Raw genomic sequence first — 19,848 nt, 5'->3', positions numbered from 1 at the left:
TTATCTTTGTACTTGTCCTGTCTTGCACACAGTAGGTGCTTAATAAACATTAAGATGATTTCCTTAAGCAATTATCTAGCAATCTAGTATCTAAACAGATTTAAAAACAGCTCTTAACTGTCAAGAAGTCTTTAAATTGTACTAAAAAAAGATTCCAATGTTATTGTTGACTTGGGAAACTTTGGAACTATTAAGGTGAACAAAACTTTCCTTTTTGATAACTAGAGTAGCTCATGAATAGAAAAGAGTTTCTTTTTCTAGACAAAGAATTCAACCTAATAAAAACGCTGCTCTCGTTGCCACAGTAAAGAATTTTTGGAACAGAGTGGTTTTAGCATTTTACTGCATTTTCAATTATTCATTTCTAGTCTTAAAAGTGAAAGATAATGGTTTTCTTGATGGAATGGAAACAGTAAAATTATATAAACACGTTTTCTGTCTAATAGCCAAGTGTGTAGCGTGGATAATGATGGAGCACAGCAGCAGCAGCAGCAGCAGCAACAACAACAACAAGACAGAATTCTGGAATCCAAGTATTTTAATTTTACTAAATAGTGGAGATGGTTTTTGAGAAAGAAAGGCATAGTAATGGAAACAAACAGTTATTATTCATCAGATTGCATCAGTGCAGTTTTGTGAAAGGAGTGGTCAATAAAGAATTGGCAGATCTAAGTTCTACATCCTAGCTTCCTCTTTCAATTACTCAATACCTCAGTTTCCCCACTTGCTAACTAGACAAGAACATACTCACCCTTGCGAAACACTCAGGGTAAGCTCGATGAGATGAGAAGTGATGCATTTGAGTTCTTCAGAAGGGGCTATATGAATTCACGTGATGACTATTTCTATTTTGTTTTAATAACAAGAATCAAGTCTTTCTGGTGGTTACAAATAAATGGCAGCACTACTTCTAAAACAGTTGCTTCACTTAATAAATTTATATGCATACAACCACGATTTAAAGATGACATTATCTGGAAATCTGATCAGAAAGTAGATTAATTTCTCTACTGAAAAAAGAGGGAAGTTTTTTGTTGTTATTTTGTTTCCCATTTCACGAGTTGTTTATTCTTTGTGCTTTGATGGGAAATGAGGTAGAGTAGGCTCATGAAAACTGAAATGAGCCCCAATTGTGGTCAGTACCATCAAGTGAATAACTCACTAGGTTAAATTTTCTCAGGCTTAAAGTGATACTAGAATGTACCAAAGTACTTTTTTTTTTTTTGATTCACATATAAAGTCAGGAATAAGATCTGCATGTGTTTATGTCTAGAGTAGATGAGCAACTTCCAGCATATCAGTTTTTTAAGGCTATGAGCCTTATTTAACAATTTGCTTTAATAAGTTTTCAAATTACCTTGTCATGGCCATTGGCATTGTTAACAACAGGAACCACGAGAGGGAGCTGCCAATTTCTAAACTGTGCACAACTAATACATTTGGTCCTTTAAATGAAAGGTTTTTTTTTTTTTTTTTTTTGACAGGAAGACATCTTGCTAGTCCTGCCAAGGCACGGAGCAACCTAGGCTATTTTCAATACAATCAAGCACAGGCTATTTTACCTATAAAATTTGTTGCACTGAATCATAAAAGGACAAAAATGATGTGCTCTTTTCATGAACCACAAAATACTATATGAAAAATTTACATTCACAAACACTAATTAAAAAAAAAACCCTCAACTGATATAGCGAGTAAAAAGTATGAGGACCAACAAGCCTCTAACCACCTGCACCAGCAGAATGGGATGATATGGGAGGGTGATGAGATGGTCAATGCCCCTCAACTAACATGAAATAAAAAAATTCACCTGTGCCAAGGGATAAAGCAAGAGGAAGTAGCTTTCACAGATGGTTCTCAAATAAATATATGGCTGACTGCCTCGAGGGGTCAGAAATTATTCAAGCTGTGCTCTTGGTTGTTGGTTGTGGACCCCTGCAGTGCACTGCAGACTTGTATTCACTCTAGGGCCTTCTGATGGTTCAATTATCATCCAATGCATCATAAAATCTAAAAGTACTGATTTTCAAAACTGAACCAATCTGTAATGAAATGAAGGACCCAAAGGCATTTAATTGTTGAACACATAAAAGGAAGTGTATTTAAAAAAAAAAAAATTGGTCAGACTGTAGTGTCAGTTACCATTCTTAAGGAATTTACAGGGCTGTCAAAGATGAATCTTTTTGGAATATTCAGTTTATAGCAAATGCCTAAACTGGTTTCTTCATTGCACATTATTTCCTTTTAAAATGGGTAAATTTAAAACAATTACATACATATTAAAAATCTGCATTTCTTTGCTGAATTAAAACGTTAATACTCTCAGACAACACAGATTTCGAAATGATGAAACCAGCAATTCCCCCTCCCACCTTACAACAAATTAAATTGAGACAAAATTACAAACACATTTCACTACATGATTATTATTAATAAAAATCAGTTTTTTTATAAAGTTGCCCAAAATGCAAGGGATGTGCATAGGTTTACAACTTAGTCATAACATTTTATTTTTATTCCCTTGGGTAGTTTTCCCATGAACGGAATGTGTACTGTAGATTACAGTTTTTTTTTTCAACACAGATACACCGACAGCATGAAAGCTTGCGACTGTCCACATGCATTAAGAGTCAAGACCCAATTTCAAATCTCTAAAAGGTTGACAGAATTCTTCAAAGAGACAGTATCACATTATCTGGATGTTACATAAAAGTACCTAACAAAAATACTATTCTAAAAAAAAGAGAAAAAAGGCCTTTAAAAATGTTTTGTCATCACTACATTATTTCAAATAAATAAAGGAAAGCAAGATATTCCAATCCATAAAATCAGACTCTAAAAAGAATGTAGTGTTCCACCCCCATATCAAGGTAACAGAATTATTTTTTATTATTATTAAAATAGATTATAGAAAGCAGCATCTATTTTGTGCAGTTTTAAGGGGCCTTTGAAATAAAAAGCTATGATTTCCAAAAATATAACATTCCAAAGGATTGAATAATACATACATTTAAAGATACATTTTTATTAAAGTTTAGGAGAACTGATTAAAAAAGATACTGTCTCTTTAAGTTAGTGTTTAATTTTTTTCCTCCTCCTATCTATTTGGACATGACAATAGTTAAATTTAGGTCACACTACATCTAGGTAGTCTCTAGGGGCCAAGACCTGTTGACACAAGGCCAGTAATGAAGAGGTTTTTTCATGTATGAGATGGTTCCCAGATATGATAGAATTCTTCAGTTATCTGGTGAGAGGCTTAATAGACCCAGGAGACTGGAACCCACTGTGGTGCTGTACAAACGAGCTCAATGGCTTCCTCCAGATGTCTGATTGTTTCATCAATTTCATTGTTGATAATCGTTAGATCAAAGTAGTGTGCATATGTTCTCTGTAAGATATCAGATTCCTTCTGCAGGCGCTGAAGAGATTCATCCTAAATAGCGATTTGGGGAGGTGGAGATTAGAGATGGGAATAGGGAGGGAGTGCATCAGGAAGCAAAGAAAAGAGAAAAGTTAGTTGGATTCTTGAGCTCTCCCAATTTTCATTTGCTCTGCCACGGTCAGGCTTCATAGTCCAGTCCCACCAGGTGAAACCAAGGATATGGTTAAAACCAAAAGAAACAACTTGCTACACACTGCAGCGTTAGTAAACTGCTGCATGTAACAGGAGCTGCCTGACATGCAACAGGATACGCATCTAGTTTCCAGGAAGGAAGTTCTCCAGGAGTGGAGAATGAGGACACAATAAAACTACAAAAATGACATGCTTGAACAACACAACCCAGAAACTCTGGTGGCTAATCTGGCTGGGAAGTGCCTCAAGAGGCAGAGGATGTGGTTTGCACAGACAGTGGCAGTTAACCACCTTGGCCCGGATGTTCTTTAGTTATTTCTCTTTCCCCAGTTTCTTTATACCTTAAATGCCATCCCCCAGTCCTCACCTCATTCTCCTGTTTTTACATTGAGGCATTTCTGGATCTATGTGATCTGAGATCTCATATTCCCTTTTTCTTGGCACAGGCTCGTACTTGATTGAACACCTAACTTGATTCTGAGTCCCCGTACTAGAACTGTGATTGCACCAGGCAACCTTCTTCTCTCAACAGCAAACCATTTCTCTCTTTTTCTATTTAATGGCCAACATGTTCCAGGAGGTCAGTCACACGGAAAGGTATCCAATACAACAAGCTGCCAAAGGCAAATGCTTTTTGGATGTCACAAAATGAGAAACACTCGATGTGGAATGGGTCATTTCAAAAGTATGACACAGCATCTGTTGGCCTGATGAACTACTAAAAATGAGTTCATGTGCAAACCTACCAGTCAGTCCCAGGTAGTCTGCAGAGATAAGCTGTTGATATCAGTGGGCATTAAGCCACTGTGACATTCTCCAAACCAGTATCACAGTCAGCTTTCTGGCAAACACTCATAACTAACAGTGAGCCAAAAGCAAATGAAAATTTAAAGAGGACATGTATATGTAAACTTCAGTAATAACATAGCCCATTTTATTTTATTGTTTTAAGATGGGGACCTCTCTAGGGAAAATAGGAAGATGAATTTCATTACAATAAGGGAATAAGAGAGGCTGAATTTGCTAAGATAATCAAGTTTTATTGTCTCATACACAGGGATGTAGACATACGCATTTATATTTATACATACACACATAGATATACATATCTATGTATGTTTGAGTTTATTGTGCTATACATATGTTTTTATACATGTATATGTGGGTGTACACACACACACACACACACACACACACGACCTGATGAAAAAAAGGAACCAATCCTTCAGGGGTATGTAAGGCTAGACAAGGGGGGAGGGAAGGAGCAAATTTCCTAAATAAAGGTAAGCGTGTATAGTAGCTTTGAAGGACTAAATGTCATAAGCACAAAGATGTCTATGTTGGATGTCCTTTCTGTGAAAAACATGGGTCAATATACTGTAGGTCAAATCTGGGCTTTGTAGTTGTTCTCCTCTGGAAGAATGATAAGTACAAACTCATTAACAAGGATGGAATTAACTAATTCTTTTGTAAGACTAACCCAGAGAAGGGGGATCAAAACAGTTGAGGAGTTCCATTAAAAACTCTGAAGATAAAAAATTTTGTACCTCTTCTCAGGACCATCTACTTTTTTTTTTTTCCAAAGTAGTTTTAGAAGTATTCTTTGAATATCAAATATTAACTATTCTACAGATAAGACTGGAGTTCCCAATTACTTTTTTATTATGGGTGTATCTAGACACATCTGCTTAAAAAGCATAGTCTTTTCACTGTGACTTCACTGTAGGGAAGAGCAAATCTGCCCTTGTTCTGAAGATATCGAGTTACTAGAGAACAGCCTTAACAAAGACTTACAAAGTCTCCCTTGGGCTTGGTATCAGCAAAACAAAATTGCTTAGAAATGAAAAGTGTACACCATCAGAGTTAAAACCCCAGTCTGTTTCCCTGAAATATGGTTCTAGGGGAGACAGAGAAATAACACTTTTCTGGCAGAGGATTTCTAGGTAATTTCTGATTAAAGGAATAGTCTTTTGTTTTCTCAAAACCACTGGAAGGTTGCTTTTTACCCACAAAGGCTGTCAAAGTTTACAGTCAGGAGACTTAGTTTGAAGTATTAAGCAATCCAATTTTGATATATAAAGTGAAGAAACATTTCATGTTGAACTAAAGATTTCTCTCTGAGCTTGAATGGTGAAGTTATGTTTTTCTTTTCTTTCTTCACGAAAAAATACCTCTTATATGTACTTAACTCATCAGAGAAATGGGGGTTAAGTCAGTGAAAACAAAATGCCTTTATTCTAACAGCAAAAGCAGCACTGAGTGGGAACAGAACGTCTACATTCTAAATCTATTAAAAGAAATAGGGCTGTATTTCATCAGCTCCTCGCTGGTACTTACAGGCAGTTTTCTGCACCATTTTGGCAGCTATAGAAAATTAGTAAGAGGGCAAGAAAAATAGGCAAAAAAAAAAAAAATCAAAGATGGTAATTCAAGAAAATAATATAATAAAAGGCTAAAACCACTTAACAGATGTTTTCAAAATGTTTGCATATTTAAATAAGGTAAGAAAATAGATTATACTTTAGAAAGAAATATACTCTATGCAAATGAAATGATGTAAAAAATAAAAGTTAATAGAAATAAAAAGCACTTAGGAAAATTTAGATTTTCCTCGAAAGTACAGAAATTGAAAATTTCTAATATCTTAATTTTGTTGTGTGATTAACTAGAGTGTGGTCATTTGTCAAACTAACCTAAGGAATAAAAAATAAAAAATGAGAAGTGAGCCCTATCATCAAGCTTCATCAATTTCTCAATGACTTATTAATTTGTTCCTTTTAACTAATAGAAACAAGACAACAATCTGATCTAGGAATTCCCATTCCCTGTTTTTGAAAACATAATTTGAGGTTTTTGTTGTTTAGTAATTTAGTCATATTTGACTCATGCCTCATTTGGGTTGTTCTTGGCAAAGATGCTACAGTGGTTTGCCATTTCCTTTTACAATTCATTTTATAGATGAGAAAAGTGAGACAAAGAGAGTGAAAAGATTTGCCCAGAGTCACCCAACTGCATGTGAACTCAAGAAAATGGATCTTCCTGATTCCATGCTGGCATTCTATCTACTGAGCCACCTATCTGTACTCATTTGCTGTACAAGGGCAAAAACATGACACTTTTGGGGGCAACTAAATCATCTTAGTGTAAAGAAGATTCTGCTATCTGATAATATGAAAGATATTGCACAGCATGTTCCTCTCTTTGCTAGGCTAGGACCTTTTTTTTTTTTTTTTTTTTTTTTTTTAGTGAACAATATGACAAAATGATAAATTCCCAAATGGCAATTTAAATGTTCTACCCCCTTCTTACAATTAAGTGAACTGCTTTCATGCTATCATCAGCCGAGATATGGCTTCAAGCTTGGTCCACCTGCTGTCATGGGACTCTGTAATTGAGGAATCCATATATATGTTAAGTAGTACTAGTTAGGGCTCAGAGCATCACTTGGAGCTCTTGCCAGCACAGACCCTGAACTCCACAAAAATCATCTAGCAGGACCCAAGGAGGGAATAAGGATATTTCTTGCTCTTTACTGTCACTTACCATTTTTTCTTCCCTTTAGGTTCACTCAATTAAGTGTTTCCACTTAAACTAGATCTTAGTGGCTTCCAGATTATTCTTCTGTCTTTAAAGGACAGTAAAACACCATTTTCCTCTCCTAACTCCTTACATCTACATTAATGATTCATCAAATACCCATTCCTCCCAATTCCTAAGTCTCCTCAAATTCCAGTTAAGTGGCGCTGTGCTGGATAGAGTGTTGGGCCCAGAGCAAAGAAGGCCTGTATGACCTTTGGCAAGGCACTTAATATGTCTGCCTCAGTTTCCTTGACTGTAAAATGGGGATGATAACAATAGCCCTACCTCCTAAGACTGTTTTGAGGATTAAATGAGACAATATTTATAAAGCACTTAGGACAATGCCTGGTACCCAGTAGACACTTAATAATGTCTTTCCTTCTTTTCTTTCTATCTTGACTGAATCCCTTATCTCTATCTTAATCACACATGGGGAGGTTCCCACCCTAGATTTCATCATTAACCACAAACGTTTCATTCCCTTCATCAAAAACAGGATATTCCTCTCTGACAATAACCTTCTTTCACTCCACCTCTTCCTATGCATCACTCCTAAAGACTATTCATTACCCCTATCATGACATTGAATTCTTCCAGGGCTTGGTATTTTCTTAGACCATTTATTGTACATGGCGCTCCTTCCTTTCCTTTTCAATCTCTACCACATAATTAATACACTGTTGTTTACTATCTACTTTCAATATCTCATCCCTTTGTCCTACTGCTTCTCAATCTGTGTCAAGTCTTCACTCTGAATCACTCACACCATCCTACGTAAGTTCTTCTGAATGGAATGGAGCTAGAAGAACTCACATACCAATTATTCTAACTGAATTTATTATAAATTCATATTATCCAACTTCAATTAACCTCTCACCACAGCAAGAAAGAGGTGATGCATTGGACTGGGCCCTGAGTCACGTTGTGGTATTGTTTAGTCATTTCAGTCGTGTCTGACTCTGTGACCCCATTTGGGGTTTTCTTGGCAAAGATATTGCAGTGGAGGGCCTGACCAGAACCAAGGGGAAGAACACGTAGGGGAGAGGCTGTTTGGGGCCAGACCTAGCTGCAGACAGGAGAGGATGAGCCGTCCATGGGCCCTGGGGCCAGCCACATAGTATCTGAGTGCAGATGGACAAAAGACAGACATGTGGACAGAGCAGGGCAAAGATCTCTCTTATAACAACTGTAATCATAATTATTAATATAGTCATTAATGATGACTAGCTTAGAGCTACAACTCATTAGCTATATATTAAACTCCTACTACATGCAGAGCAAATAGGTTGACTTAAATGCTCCTCACCTTTAACTAATAGTTTTAAAGTTCTAACACTTCTGGAAGCAGCTAAGGTGGCACAGTGAATAGAGAGCTAGGTCCAAGGTTACGAAGACTCGAGTTCAACTCCAGCCTCAGACCTTTCCCAGCTGTAAGTCACTTAATTCTGTTTGCCTTAATCCATTGGAGAAGGAAATGGTAAGCTACTTCAGTAGTGTTGCCAAGAAAACCCCACAGGCATCTGGATCCATGGAGTTACAAAGATTCCGATGCGACTGACCAACAACACAAACCTCTCTGGAGAGACAGCTGGCTATCAGGGCTGTGGGAGTCTAAATCTCCACTAACACTCTTCCTGCCCAGTTGACCTTGGTCTAACCTTTCTTCAGGCCCAAGTTCTAAGACTAAATGCAGAGCAGGTATTAACTTTCATGGTGAGAAGTATTCCTTATATCAATGAAATCACAGGCCCTACAACCAATAAAGCTTTGTACTCCCACAGTCGGAAATGTAATTAAATATGCAAATTTTAAAATTGAGCCTCTGATCACCATTTCCAATTCATGGACAGATTTAAGAGAGATTAAGTTCAGCTAGTAATCAATCATTTCTATTGTTGGACTACTTAAGGGATGCTTAAGGGAGAGCCTGGTCACACAAGAGGTCCGTTTTCTCTTGGCAAGGGGATCCAAAACAAAAGGCTGTTGCTACAAGTGTAGGACAACGGATTCATGAAATTGCCGTGGGTGAGCTTGCATGAATGTGAAAATCAACCTACATGTCCTAAATTCTTAGTGCAGAAAGAGGATCCTGTGCTCCACTTGTTCAACCCCACCATGCTCTCAGCCTTAATGCACAACAAATACAGATCCTTCCATTAGTACATGTTTATATTTAAAAGTCTAAGTGATTCTTACCTCATTGATGCCTGGAGTAATCGTGGGTGCAGCAATAAAAACGACAAAAGGAGCAAACTCTGCAGTTCTTAGGACCTTCAGTGCCTGTATGAAAAGAAACTTAAAGACTTCAGCAGGGAGAAAAGCCAATGTACCCTTTGCACAGGATGACAGAGGGAAATTATAGAACTGACAAAACAATTGGAACAAATTTAATTACCGAGTAAGTGTCCTCTTTCCTCCTAAAATTAAAGAAAATAGCCATCTAGAAGAGGTTTACAAAATATTTTTTTCCTACAAAAAAGAGACTCTCATTTAATTGTTATGTTGTCAGAGTAAATGAAATTTTGAAAATGCTTTTATACACACACACACACACACACACACACACACACCCACACACACACACCCCTCATTTAAGGATCCCAACAACCTTGTAAGATAGACACTATGGACATTAGTCCCACTTCAGATGAAGAAATTGAAGTCCATTTGGGAGGTTATTTGCTAATGGTTCCATAATAGATTACCAGATGCAGGATTTGAACCCACAAAAATAAAAAGGAGGAGAAATTATAGAAAGAAACAATACTCAAATAACTAAAAATGCATGAAATATCAATTTACCAAAACATATTCATGAATTATATCAAAATAATTTCAAAACATTCCTTTTAAAATGGCTTAAAGAATTGAAAGTTTGAGACACTGCTACATTGTTGGTGGAATGGTGAACGGATCCAACCATTCTGGAGAGCAGTGTGGAACTATGCTCAAAAAGTTATCAAACTGTGCATACCCTTTGACTCAGCATGGGCAAAAATATTTGTGGCTAGAAACTGGAAACTGAGTGAATACCCATCAATTGGAGAATGGCTGAATAAATTATGGTATATGAATGTTATGGAATATTATTTTTCTGTAAGAAACGACCACCAAGATGATTTCAGAGATGCCTTACATGAACTGATGCTAAGTGAAATAAGCAGAACCAGGAGATCATTATACATGGCAACAACAAGACTATATGATGATCAATTCTGATGGATGTGGCTCTCTTCAACAATGAGATGATTCAAACCAGTGAGTGTCACTTGTTCAGTGATGAAGAGAGCCATCTACACCCAGAGAGAGGACCGTGGAGCACAGCATAACATTCTCACTCTTTCTGTTGTTTGCTTGCATTTTGTTTTCTTAGTTTTTTTTTCCTTCTTGATCTGATTTTTCTTGTGCAGCAAGATAACTGTATAAATATGTATACATAAATTGGATTTAACATATTCTTTAAGATATTTAACATATATTGGACTACCTGTCAACTAAGGGAGGTGGTGGGGGAAGGAAGGAAAAATTGGGAACAGAAGGTTTTGCAAGGGTCAATGTTGAAAAATTACCCATGCATATGTTTTGTAAATAAAAAGTTTAAAAAAAAAACCGAAAGTTTATTAATTTGCAGACTTGCTATTATACTTTATAGCCCTTAGCTTATTTCCTATTTTGTACAAACATATCCCTTTCTCGGCTATCTATCCCATATCTCTCTGCCCGTTAATGGACAAACTTGAGAAAGTCCTCTACAATAGGTGACCTGACTTCCTTTCCCTTCGTACTCTTTTTAGTTATTCCAACTCATCATTCAACTAAAACTACTCTCTCCAAAGTTACTTAAGATCTCTTAATTTCTTCCTTATTTCCCACATGCCTGCACTACTCTATCTTCCCCACTGTGTCTTAAAGATGAAATCACTGGGAAAATTCATTATTGTATCAGACTGAATCAACCTTGGCAGTCATACATCATCATTACTATCTCTCTCCTCACTTTGATGCAAGGGCAGAATTATCAACTCTCAAACTTCCACTGAAGGATGGGGCTCAGGGCAAACATCTCATATCTCAATTCTCACCTGGCTGCATTAATTAAGGACTTTTCTGTTTTTTTCTACTAGGTCCTGCCTCCCCTCCCCTTACATTTTTCCTTTGTGTGTTATCTTCCGTCATTAGATAGTAAGCTCTTTGACAAAGATTAATTGACTCAAATGCCAAATCTAATGGTTATTAAGCCTTATCATTTTTAGCCTCTGCAGCTTTTGACAACACCTACCACCCCTTTTTTCCCTGAAACTCCCTTCTCTCTAGATTTTGTGACTGGATTATCTCCTGATTTTCTTCCAACTTATCTTACAGTTCTTTTTCAGTTTCTAGCTGGATCTTTATTCAAGTCATATCTGATAGTTGTGAAGATCTCCCAGATCTTCATCTTGGATACTCTTCTCTCTCTTTACTATTTCACTCAGTGATCTTATTAGCTCTTATGCATCAATTTCTATGTTAATCATTCTCAAATCTACTTATCCAGCCTTCACCTTTGTGCTGAACTTTAGTCAATCATCTCCAAATGTGTATTGCATTGTCTATTAAACTGAATTTGCCTTAAACAGCTTAAACTTCATATTTACAAAACTGAAATCATTATTTACTACATAAATTGCCCTAACCCTCCACTTCCTAATTTCCCTATTAGTGTGGAGAGTAACACCATCTTCTTAGTAACTTAGGCTCATAATGGAGATGCCATTCTGGACTCCTTACTCTCTTGTACCTGCCATATCCACTATATTGCTAAGGCACGGTGATTTTACCTTCACATCTAGCATATGTCCCCTTTCTCTCTTAGTGCAAGACTTCATTACCATGCCCAAACCACTGAAGAAATTGATCTGCCTGCCATTTATCTTTCTCCACTCCAGTCCATCCTCACCTTAGCTGCCAAAGTAATCTTCCTATAGTGTACATCTGACCATGTCACACCTTTGAGCCCTCCTATCCTCAAACCAGTGGCTCCTTATCACTCCAAGGATCAAATATTAAATCCTCTGTTTGGCATATAAAATCTTATATAATTGCCCTATTCCCATCTTTCAAGTCTTCCTTTACCTTAAACCTCAAGAGTGGGGAGTGGTCTGCTTCCTCCTTACCCTTTTCAGTCCAATGTCGCTGACCTTATTGCTGTTAAAACACCTCATCTCCCAATTCCAACTACCAACTTACTTTCAATGGCTGTCCTACACACTTAATATGCTTTCCTTCCTCATCCCCTCCTTCTGGCTTCCTTTAAATATTAGGTAAAATGTTGCCTTTTACAGAGAAACCCAATTCAATCTTCTTTAATTCTAATGCCTTCACTCCCTTGATTCTATGTAGTCTATTTACATGTTGTCTCCCCCATTAGATTATGAGCTTCATGACACTCGGCACTATCTTTGTATTTCTCTATATCCTCAATGCTTTGCACAGCTCTTGACAAATAGTAGGAACTTAATATGTGCTTGTTCACTGAGTACTTTAATACACCTACTTTTTGGATGCTTGCAGTATTTTTTGTTTAACCTCAAGTTCTGGATTTGGGAGTTTCTTTTCCTTTCTTTCAAGCAAGGCAATCTAAGTTAAATGACATGCCCAGTGTTATACAGTTAATAAGTGTCAAGTATCTCAGGCTGGATTTGAACTCCTTTTTTATTTTATTTTATTTTTTTTTTAATTTTCATTTTGCTCTCTGGTTCTAAAAGATATAAGGAGTTTCCTTTCATGATTTCTTGAAAAAGAAATCTTGAAATCATCAAAATGATAAATTTGATGCTGAGAAAAAAAATGAATAGCCTGATTCAGACATCGTAATATTGTTTTGATTTGTGTGCATAGGGACTATGTGCACTCTGGAGTTCAATATTGTATTCTTCTTTATGGTGGCATTGAGTGACAAACTCTTGTTAAAGAAGCACTGTTAGAAAATGAAAAGAATGCTAGATATAGGAACAGGGACTCAATGCCAGTAATCCAGATGCTAATTAGCTGAGTGACTTTGGTCTAGTTGTATAACTTTGCTGAGACTTAAGTTTCTTTACCAACTGGGTTATTAATAATTAAAATAAAATAAAGTATTACTTTCCTTAAACAGTTGTTTTGATGAATATAAAGGTAAATTATATACAGCATTTTGTAAACTAGAAAGTGTTATGTAAATTTCAATTACTAATTTGATTACTTTTGTCTTTAGAGGACGAGAGGAGGATAAGAAAGAGGTATGTGTACGTTTACTTAACAAACAATTCACTGATAGATGTCGTGATTACTAGCTACATTTGGTATCTTATTATATACATTGGTATCTTATTATTTGGCCTTTTCATATGCCCAACAGGGATAATAATACTTTTGCTACTTACTTCCCGAGATTGTTGGGAACTTATGAGACTGACATTCTCTCTCCCTCCCCTTTCACATCTATATGCAGATATGTATGTATATGAATGTGCTTATATACAGACAGACAGACAGACACACACACACACATACTTTGCAAATCATAAAGCACTACATAAGTTTGGGGCCCTTAGATGGTAGAGTTGATAGAATGCTGGACTTGTAGTCAAAAAGACCTAAATTCAAATCCTGCCTCAGTCTCTGATTAGCTGTGTGATTCTAAACAAGTTATTCAACCTCACTCAGTCTCAGTTTCCTCATCTGTCAGATGTGGAAGATATTAGTACCTATTTTTTAAGGTCAGGGAATGTCTTATTTAGTTATTTACTGCCTCCACTCTCTAAAAGAGTGTCTTGTTCATAGTAAGTACTTAATAAATAGTTAAAATAATTGCTATAGTTGTGGAATGAATGAATGAAGGGTATTTAGCAACCAGATTTTAAAGTAGATGTTTGGCACATCAAAATGTTATTTCCATGCCAAATGTAAATGAGATGAAAACTAGATTAAAAAATAGTTTCATGGATTGAAAGCTTATGAAAATGAGCTTCTGGGTTAATTTCAAGGGGCCAGATTTGTTTTCTTCTAGTTTACAATTATTTATATATAAACACTGGTCTTTGCTAGGACAACTTTCATAGATGCTAGAATCTTATTAACACTCTCTGGAGGTTGTGAAATTCATAATAAGCTAGGTCTACCTTGGAATTTGATACAAGTAATATCAGATAGACCTCATTACAAACCCTGCCTCACATCCTATCCTGAAGACAATCCTGAGGATTCTTTTCTCTAGTTAGCTTTGGTATTAAGAGATACTCTTTATTTATCTAGTTATTTTAATGTATCAAATAAAATTCACCTATACATGGCAGATTTTTATCAAGTGAGTAAGGATTATTATTGACTTCTATGAATATCCCTTACAAAACACAAACCTTTTATGTCTTGATTGATTAATCTATGTCTTGACAGGTTAACAGAGAAATGCAGAAGTATTACAATTAATTTTCATTTCTAGGTATTTCTTTTTAAAAATAGAGAAAACTGTAAAAAAAATCATAGGAATAAATTCATGCTGGAAGGAACACCTTTCTTCATTTGGGATATGATTTATATTCCATTATACAATGGTATGGAACCTGCATGTAACTAGAAGTATAACTAGAAGTATATCTCCTCAAAGGCATATACGCATGAACCATGCTGGAGAAGTGGGAGAAAAAGATAACTCAATGTGTCCTTTCTTCATGTTAATCAACACTGCTACTAATTATACAAGATATTTCCCTCACATCAGTGCTACATGTGAAAATGTGAAATGTAAAATTACCATCCCATTTCACAGATGAGGAAACAAACTTAGAAAGACTAAGTGATTTGTCCAAGATCACATAGAATTTGATCCTAAGTTACCTGCCTCTAAGACCAGTATTCTTTCCATTCTAGGAAAATGGAGTCAATAATCCTGCCGTTTCAGGATGACTGAGATCTAGAGGGGCAGCTGGTGTATTAATGCAGTACAAGATTCTTACCAAACATTAGGTTAGTGTGGCTATTCTAGGTAAATACTGATTTAATCAGCTGCTTTATTAGATTTCTGAATATAATAAAGATAATGAAAGCAGAACTGCTGCTTTTTATTATGGCATGTGTTTGTTTATAAGATTACTGCCCTAATTCAAAATGCTAGTCTATTTATGCTCCAGATTTTCCTCTATTGTCTCTGGTCACTGGCATTCTCCAACACTTTTAAAAGCACTATGAAATGGAATATAAGTGACTTCTTGCTTTTCTCACCTTGAAACTCGCCTCAAGCCCTCATCTTTAAAATTAGTTTTTAGACCAGCAGGGCAGGAGTTTCCACATGTCTGGAAATTAATTACCTGAGGTTCTACATCCAGTATTGCAATCAGTCCCTGCTCATGGATCTTCCGTATTGTCTCCAGTTTTGTCCCATACATGGCATCCTCATGGCTGCCATACTCTAAGTATTCATTGTTAGATATATCTTGCATCATTTGGTCGTGAGATACAAAGTAATAGTTCTTTCCGTTTTCTTCATCTTTCTTTGGAGGTCTAGTTGTGTCTATAGAAACAAGATATTGACAAAGAGGTTTTAAAAGAAGAGTCTGTACACTTTATAAAGTCACCTATTCAACATTTTTAAAGTTTCTAAACTTTTGGCATCATTCTTATGATATCAATGAAATCAATGATATCACAACATTCAGCTAATTTTTGGCACTGATTTCTATAAATCATGTCCACATGCATAAAGATGAGAATGAATGGTTTTGGTAATTACTTCAGCTTTTAGATGGAAAGGGATAATTGCATAAGTACTTCTTGTTACCAGCCACAGAATGAAAAGTGGGCTTAATGATATAAATAAATGACTAACTTAATTTTCAGTAGCACTTATACCTTAAGATATTGGGTATTAAGAAGATGAAAAGTAGGGACTTTAATATGGAAGATGACTAATGGCTAAGACCTGGTAAAGAAAGGAGATTTCTGTGATTAGTAGTCCATAGCAAGGCTTCTTAAACTTTTTTCACTCCTGACTCTTTTTTACCCAAGAAATTTTTATATGACCCCAGATACATAGTATGTAAAAAAATTATAGAAATAAAAAAAATTTACTTATAATTAATTATAATTTCACCCCCACAATCAGTTATGAGACCCCCCACATAGAGTAGTGAATTATAGCTTAAGAAGCTGAGGTCTGCAGGATTTTCCAAAACTCAACATTAATTTCCACCACACAAAACCAACTCCTAGGAAAGAGGAAGCCCATACTATATAGTAAGTGCCATTTTTTTCTATGGCTCCCAATAAACCACACACATATTCGTTTAGGCGTTTTTCATAGGAAGTATATATTAAGTCCTGGAAGGATACTTTCATTTAGTCCAATCCCTGCATTTTACAGATGAAGAAGCTGGAGTTCTGAGAGGAGAAAAGAGTTACATGTCTGAGGTGACTGACACTGGTGATGATGATAATGATAATAGCAGCTAGCATTTATTTAATGTTATTATGTGCCAAGTGCCTTACATTTATTATCTCATTTGGTCTTCACAACAACCCAGAGAAATAGTAAGTACTATTATTACCCCCATTTTATAAATGAGGAAACTGAAGAAAACACAAGTGAGCAACTTGCTCAGGTTGGCAAAAGTAGTAAGAATTTGAGGCAGAATTTGAACTTCAGGCCTAGGGGCTTTATCTACTGTGCTACCTAGCTCTAACATTTCTGATAGTTTCACTAAAGAGTTTTAAAGCAAATTTGTTAGCTAGTGCTGATACAGAAGCTTAAAAATAACATAAAATAACACATGCCTAAAAAAAAGTACCACCAAAGTCAGATTCAATTCAATTCGGTAAACATTTCCTAGGCACCTGACTATGGACTTTGCTAGCCAGGGGCTAGGGATGCAAAGGTAAAAATGAAACTGCCTCTATCCTTGAGTAACATTTAGTTGTTGCAAAAGGAGAAAAACAACTCATAAGCTATGTAGAAAAAAATAAAAGAATTAAGAGTTGGAAAGGATTTCTCAGAATCATTGAGCCTATACCTAAGAAAGAGTATCCTCTCTAAAATGTTTGATAGTTATTTAATTTGTTCGGAGACCCTGAGTGAGGGAAGGCCTGCCACCAAGCAACCTCCCATCTGCCGTTCTTCTACCCCCATGAGGAAACTGTTTCTTTGAAGCTTAAATGTATTTCTCTGCAGCTTCCAATCCCTGCCCTTGGTTCTGCCCTCTGGGGAAAAGGAGATGAGGTCTCATCTCTCCTTGCACAAGTCAGCCCTTCTACATGAAGAAACTCAACAATCACCTCTATAAGGCTTCTTTTCTCTAGGCTAAAAATTCCAATTCCTTCAATGAATCCTTATATGAAATGATCTCAAGTCCCTTTATCATTTTGAAAAATGACTCAAGGTTTTAAGACAGGATTAGAATTCAAGAAATCCTGACTTTATCTTCTATGGCAGGTTGCTTCTTAGAGAAATGAACATGTGGTATGACTAGGACAGGACACTGGGACAATCATTTCCCTTGGATGCTATGAGTCTTTGAAAAAGTGTTATAGTTACGTAAGAAAAAAGTCTTTTTAAAAAAAATTATGAATCTGACAAACATCAAAAATATTTGAAACAAAGAGAGAAAAAAAGAATTGTGTAGCATACTGTGAAACTATTTAAGCAATTTAATTTAAAGGATATAATAAATTTGACATAATGATCCCAGCTACCTTTTTGTTTATGATCTTTTCCCTTCTGCTTCCTTTTGAGATTAAAAAAAAAAAGGTGTTTTGTCGAAGTTCTTTTCTGTCTTTGGTCCCCTTTTAATTGGTATTACCAGCACTACTGATGTCCTAATCCCACTGATAAAACTGCCCACTTCCTACCCTCTCTCTGATAAAAGTTCTTCCAGAAAAAATGTATGTTTCATTCTGCATCTCTACTCCTATCATTCCTTTGTCCAAAGCTGGGTAACATGATTCATTATTAGCTTTTACTGTTATCACTCCCTGGACTTTTCAGAGATGTCCATTATATGCTGTCTTTACCCATTAGAATGGTACTTGTAGGCAAGGACTGTTTAATTTGTTTTTTAGTGGTGCTCCAGCCCCTGCCACTTGCCAGTGCCCTGGAGATCTAACTCAGACCTGAAGAATGGATCTCTTCATGTGAGAGGATGATGATGATACAAGGAAACTGAGAGGCAGTTGTGTTGTCTGACCTCTCCCCTCTTCCCCTGCCTCCAATTTATTTCATTCCCAGTCGACAAGGAACACCTGCATCAGCAAAGGCTGTTTTGCAACTCCTTCAGATGTTATGATTCACAGCTGTGAAGGCTCTCGGAGAATTGGCCTGCCCCTTCATCTAGGCATGGCCCTTAACACTATGCTTCATCCAGAGTAAGTAAATAATAAGTACTAAAGAACTCTCTTCTTTTTTTCTTTGTATCTTACCTCTATTCTTCCTTCCTTTTTTCATGATCCGTCATTACACTGATCATAATTCTTAAGTCTTTCCAAGTTGTTTTCCTTTGATTTCTTTTCAGGTTTCTCTGAATCTACCCCTTTAATCATTATTTACCTTAATTATTATTTATACTGCCATTACATTATATTATATCCAGATACCAATATTTATTCAGGCACCACCTCAACTGATGGCACTCATTCTGTTTGTAGTTTTATGTTATATAAAAAAAATGCTGCTATAAACAAACTTGTTCATATGGATCTTTTCCTTCTGATTTTTTTTTCTTTTTTTGAGATATATGCATAGTAGTAATACTACTTGGGGCATCTAATGGATAGAGTGCTGAAACTGGAGTCCAGAAGACCTGAGTTCAAATTTGACCTTAGAAAGTTGGGTTACTTAGGCAGATCACTTGACCTTGTTTTTAGTCAATATATTTTAATTTGCATTTCTTTTTTATTAGTGATTTCACTATCTTCTCTTTTCATATTGTTGTCAATTTGTCTTTTCTTTTGAAAACTACTTGTTCCTGTCCCTGGATGAGTTATCTATTGGGGAATGGCTCTTGTTCCAATACACTTGAATCAAATTCCTTTTTTAAAAAATTGTTCAGTTGTGTGACCCCATTTAGGGTTTTCTTGGCAAAAATATTGGAGTGTTTTATAGATGAGGAAACTGAGGCAAACAGGGTCAATGACTTGCCCAGGGTCACACAGCTAGCTAGTAAGTTTCTGTGGCCACATTTGAACTCGTTTTTCTGACTCCAGACTCACACTCTGTCCACTTTGACATTTAGCTGTTCCATGTATATCTTGGATTTCTGACCTTAATCCGATTTTTCTCTACTTAATTGTTTCCCTTATAATTCTAACTGATGTCCCTTCTGCCCTCTTCTGTTTCCCCCAAAAATTTTTTATAATTTTCTCAGCACACAAATAGAACTGTGGTTTTATCTATTGAGTAGTTTTCTCCAGTAATGAAGATTGCAACCTATCTATCCTGTCTATCCATGTCCATCTCTTTCTAAAAGTTTACCACAAGAAGTAATATTCTTAAGGCCTTCCTTACTTTCCCCCCAAATCCTAGAAGGTACCAGTGGCAAACTATCTCCCTGCCATGTGATTGGTTTTTTTTTTCTTTCTGTCACAATTCTTTTATGACATCTTTTACTCTTGTTTCTTTTCTGGATTCCTTATTCTTCACATGTTAACTGTCTATTTATACCCTATGCAGTTTTCCATTGCTGTACATA

The 19,848-nt window shown here is 36.1% G+C and overlaps 1 protein-coding gene across 14 annotated transcripts in view; it reads right to left on the bottom strand.

Moving 5' to 3' along the window:
- Positions 1-520: 520 nt before the first annotated feature.
- The window catches only part of CASK (calcium/calmodulin dependent serine protein kinase), a 392,591-nt gene continuing 373,263 nt past the window's right edge, over positions 521-19,848 (bottom strand). For all 14 annotated transcript variants that reach the window (XM_031959389.1, XM_031959388.1, XM_031959394.1 and 11 more), the window contains 3 exons: positions 15,481-15,683; positions 9,353-9,436; positions 521-3,436 (listed from right to left, as the gene is read on the bottom strand). In XM_031959389.1, the coding sequence (XP_031815249.1) occupies positions 3,260-3,436; positions 9,353-9,436; positions 15,481-15,683 (464 nt within the window). In that variant the 3' untranslated portion in view covers positions 521-3,259. The remainder of the gene's footprint in view (positions 3,437-9,352; positions 9,437-15,480; positions 15,684-19,848) is intronic.

Source organism: Sarcophilus harrisii, chromosome 3 (assembly GCF_902635505.1).
Source record: "Sarcophilus harrisii chromosome 3, mSarHar1.11, whole genome shotgun sequence".
Taxonomy (NCBI): Eukaryota; Metazoa; Chordata; class Mammalia; order Dasyuromorphia; family Dasyuridae; genus Sarcophilus; species Sarcophilus harrisii.
Note: the sequence above shows the minus strand (reverse complement) of the source record. Positions and strands in the feature narration are given on the sequence as shown.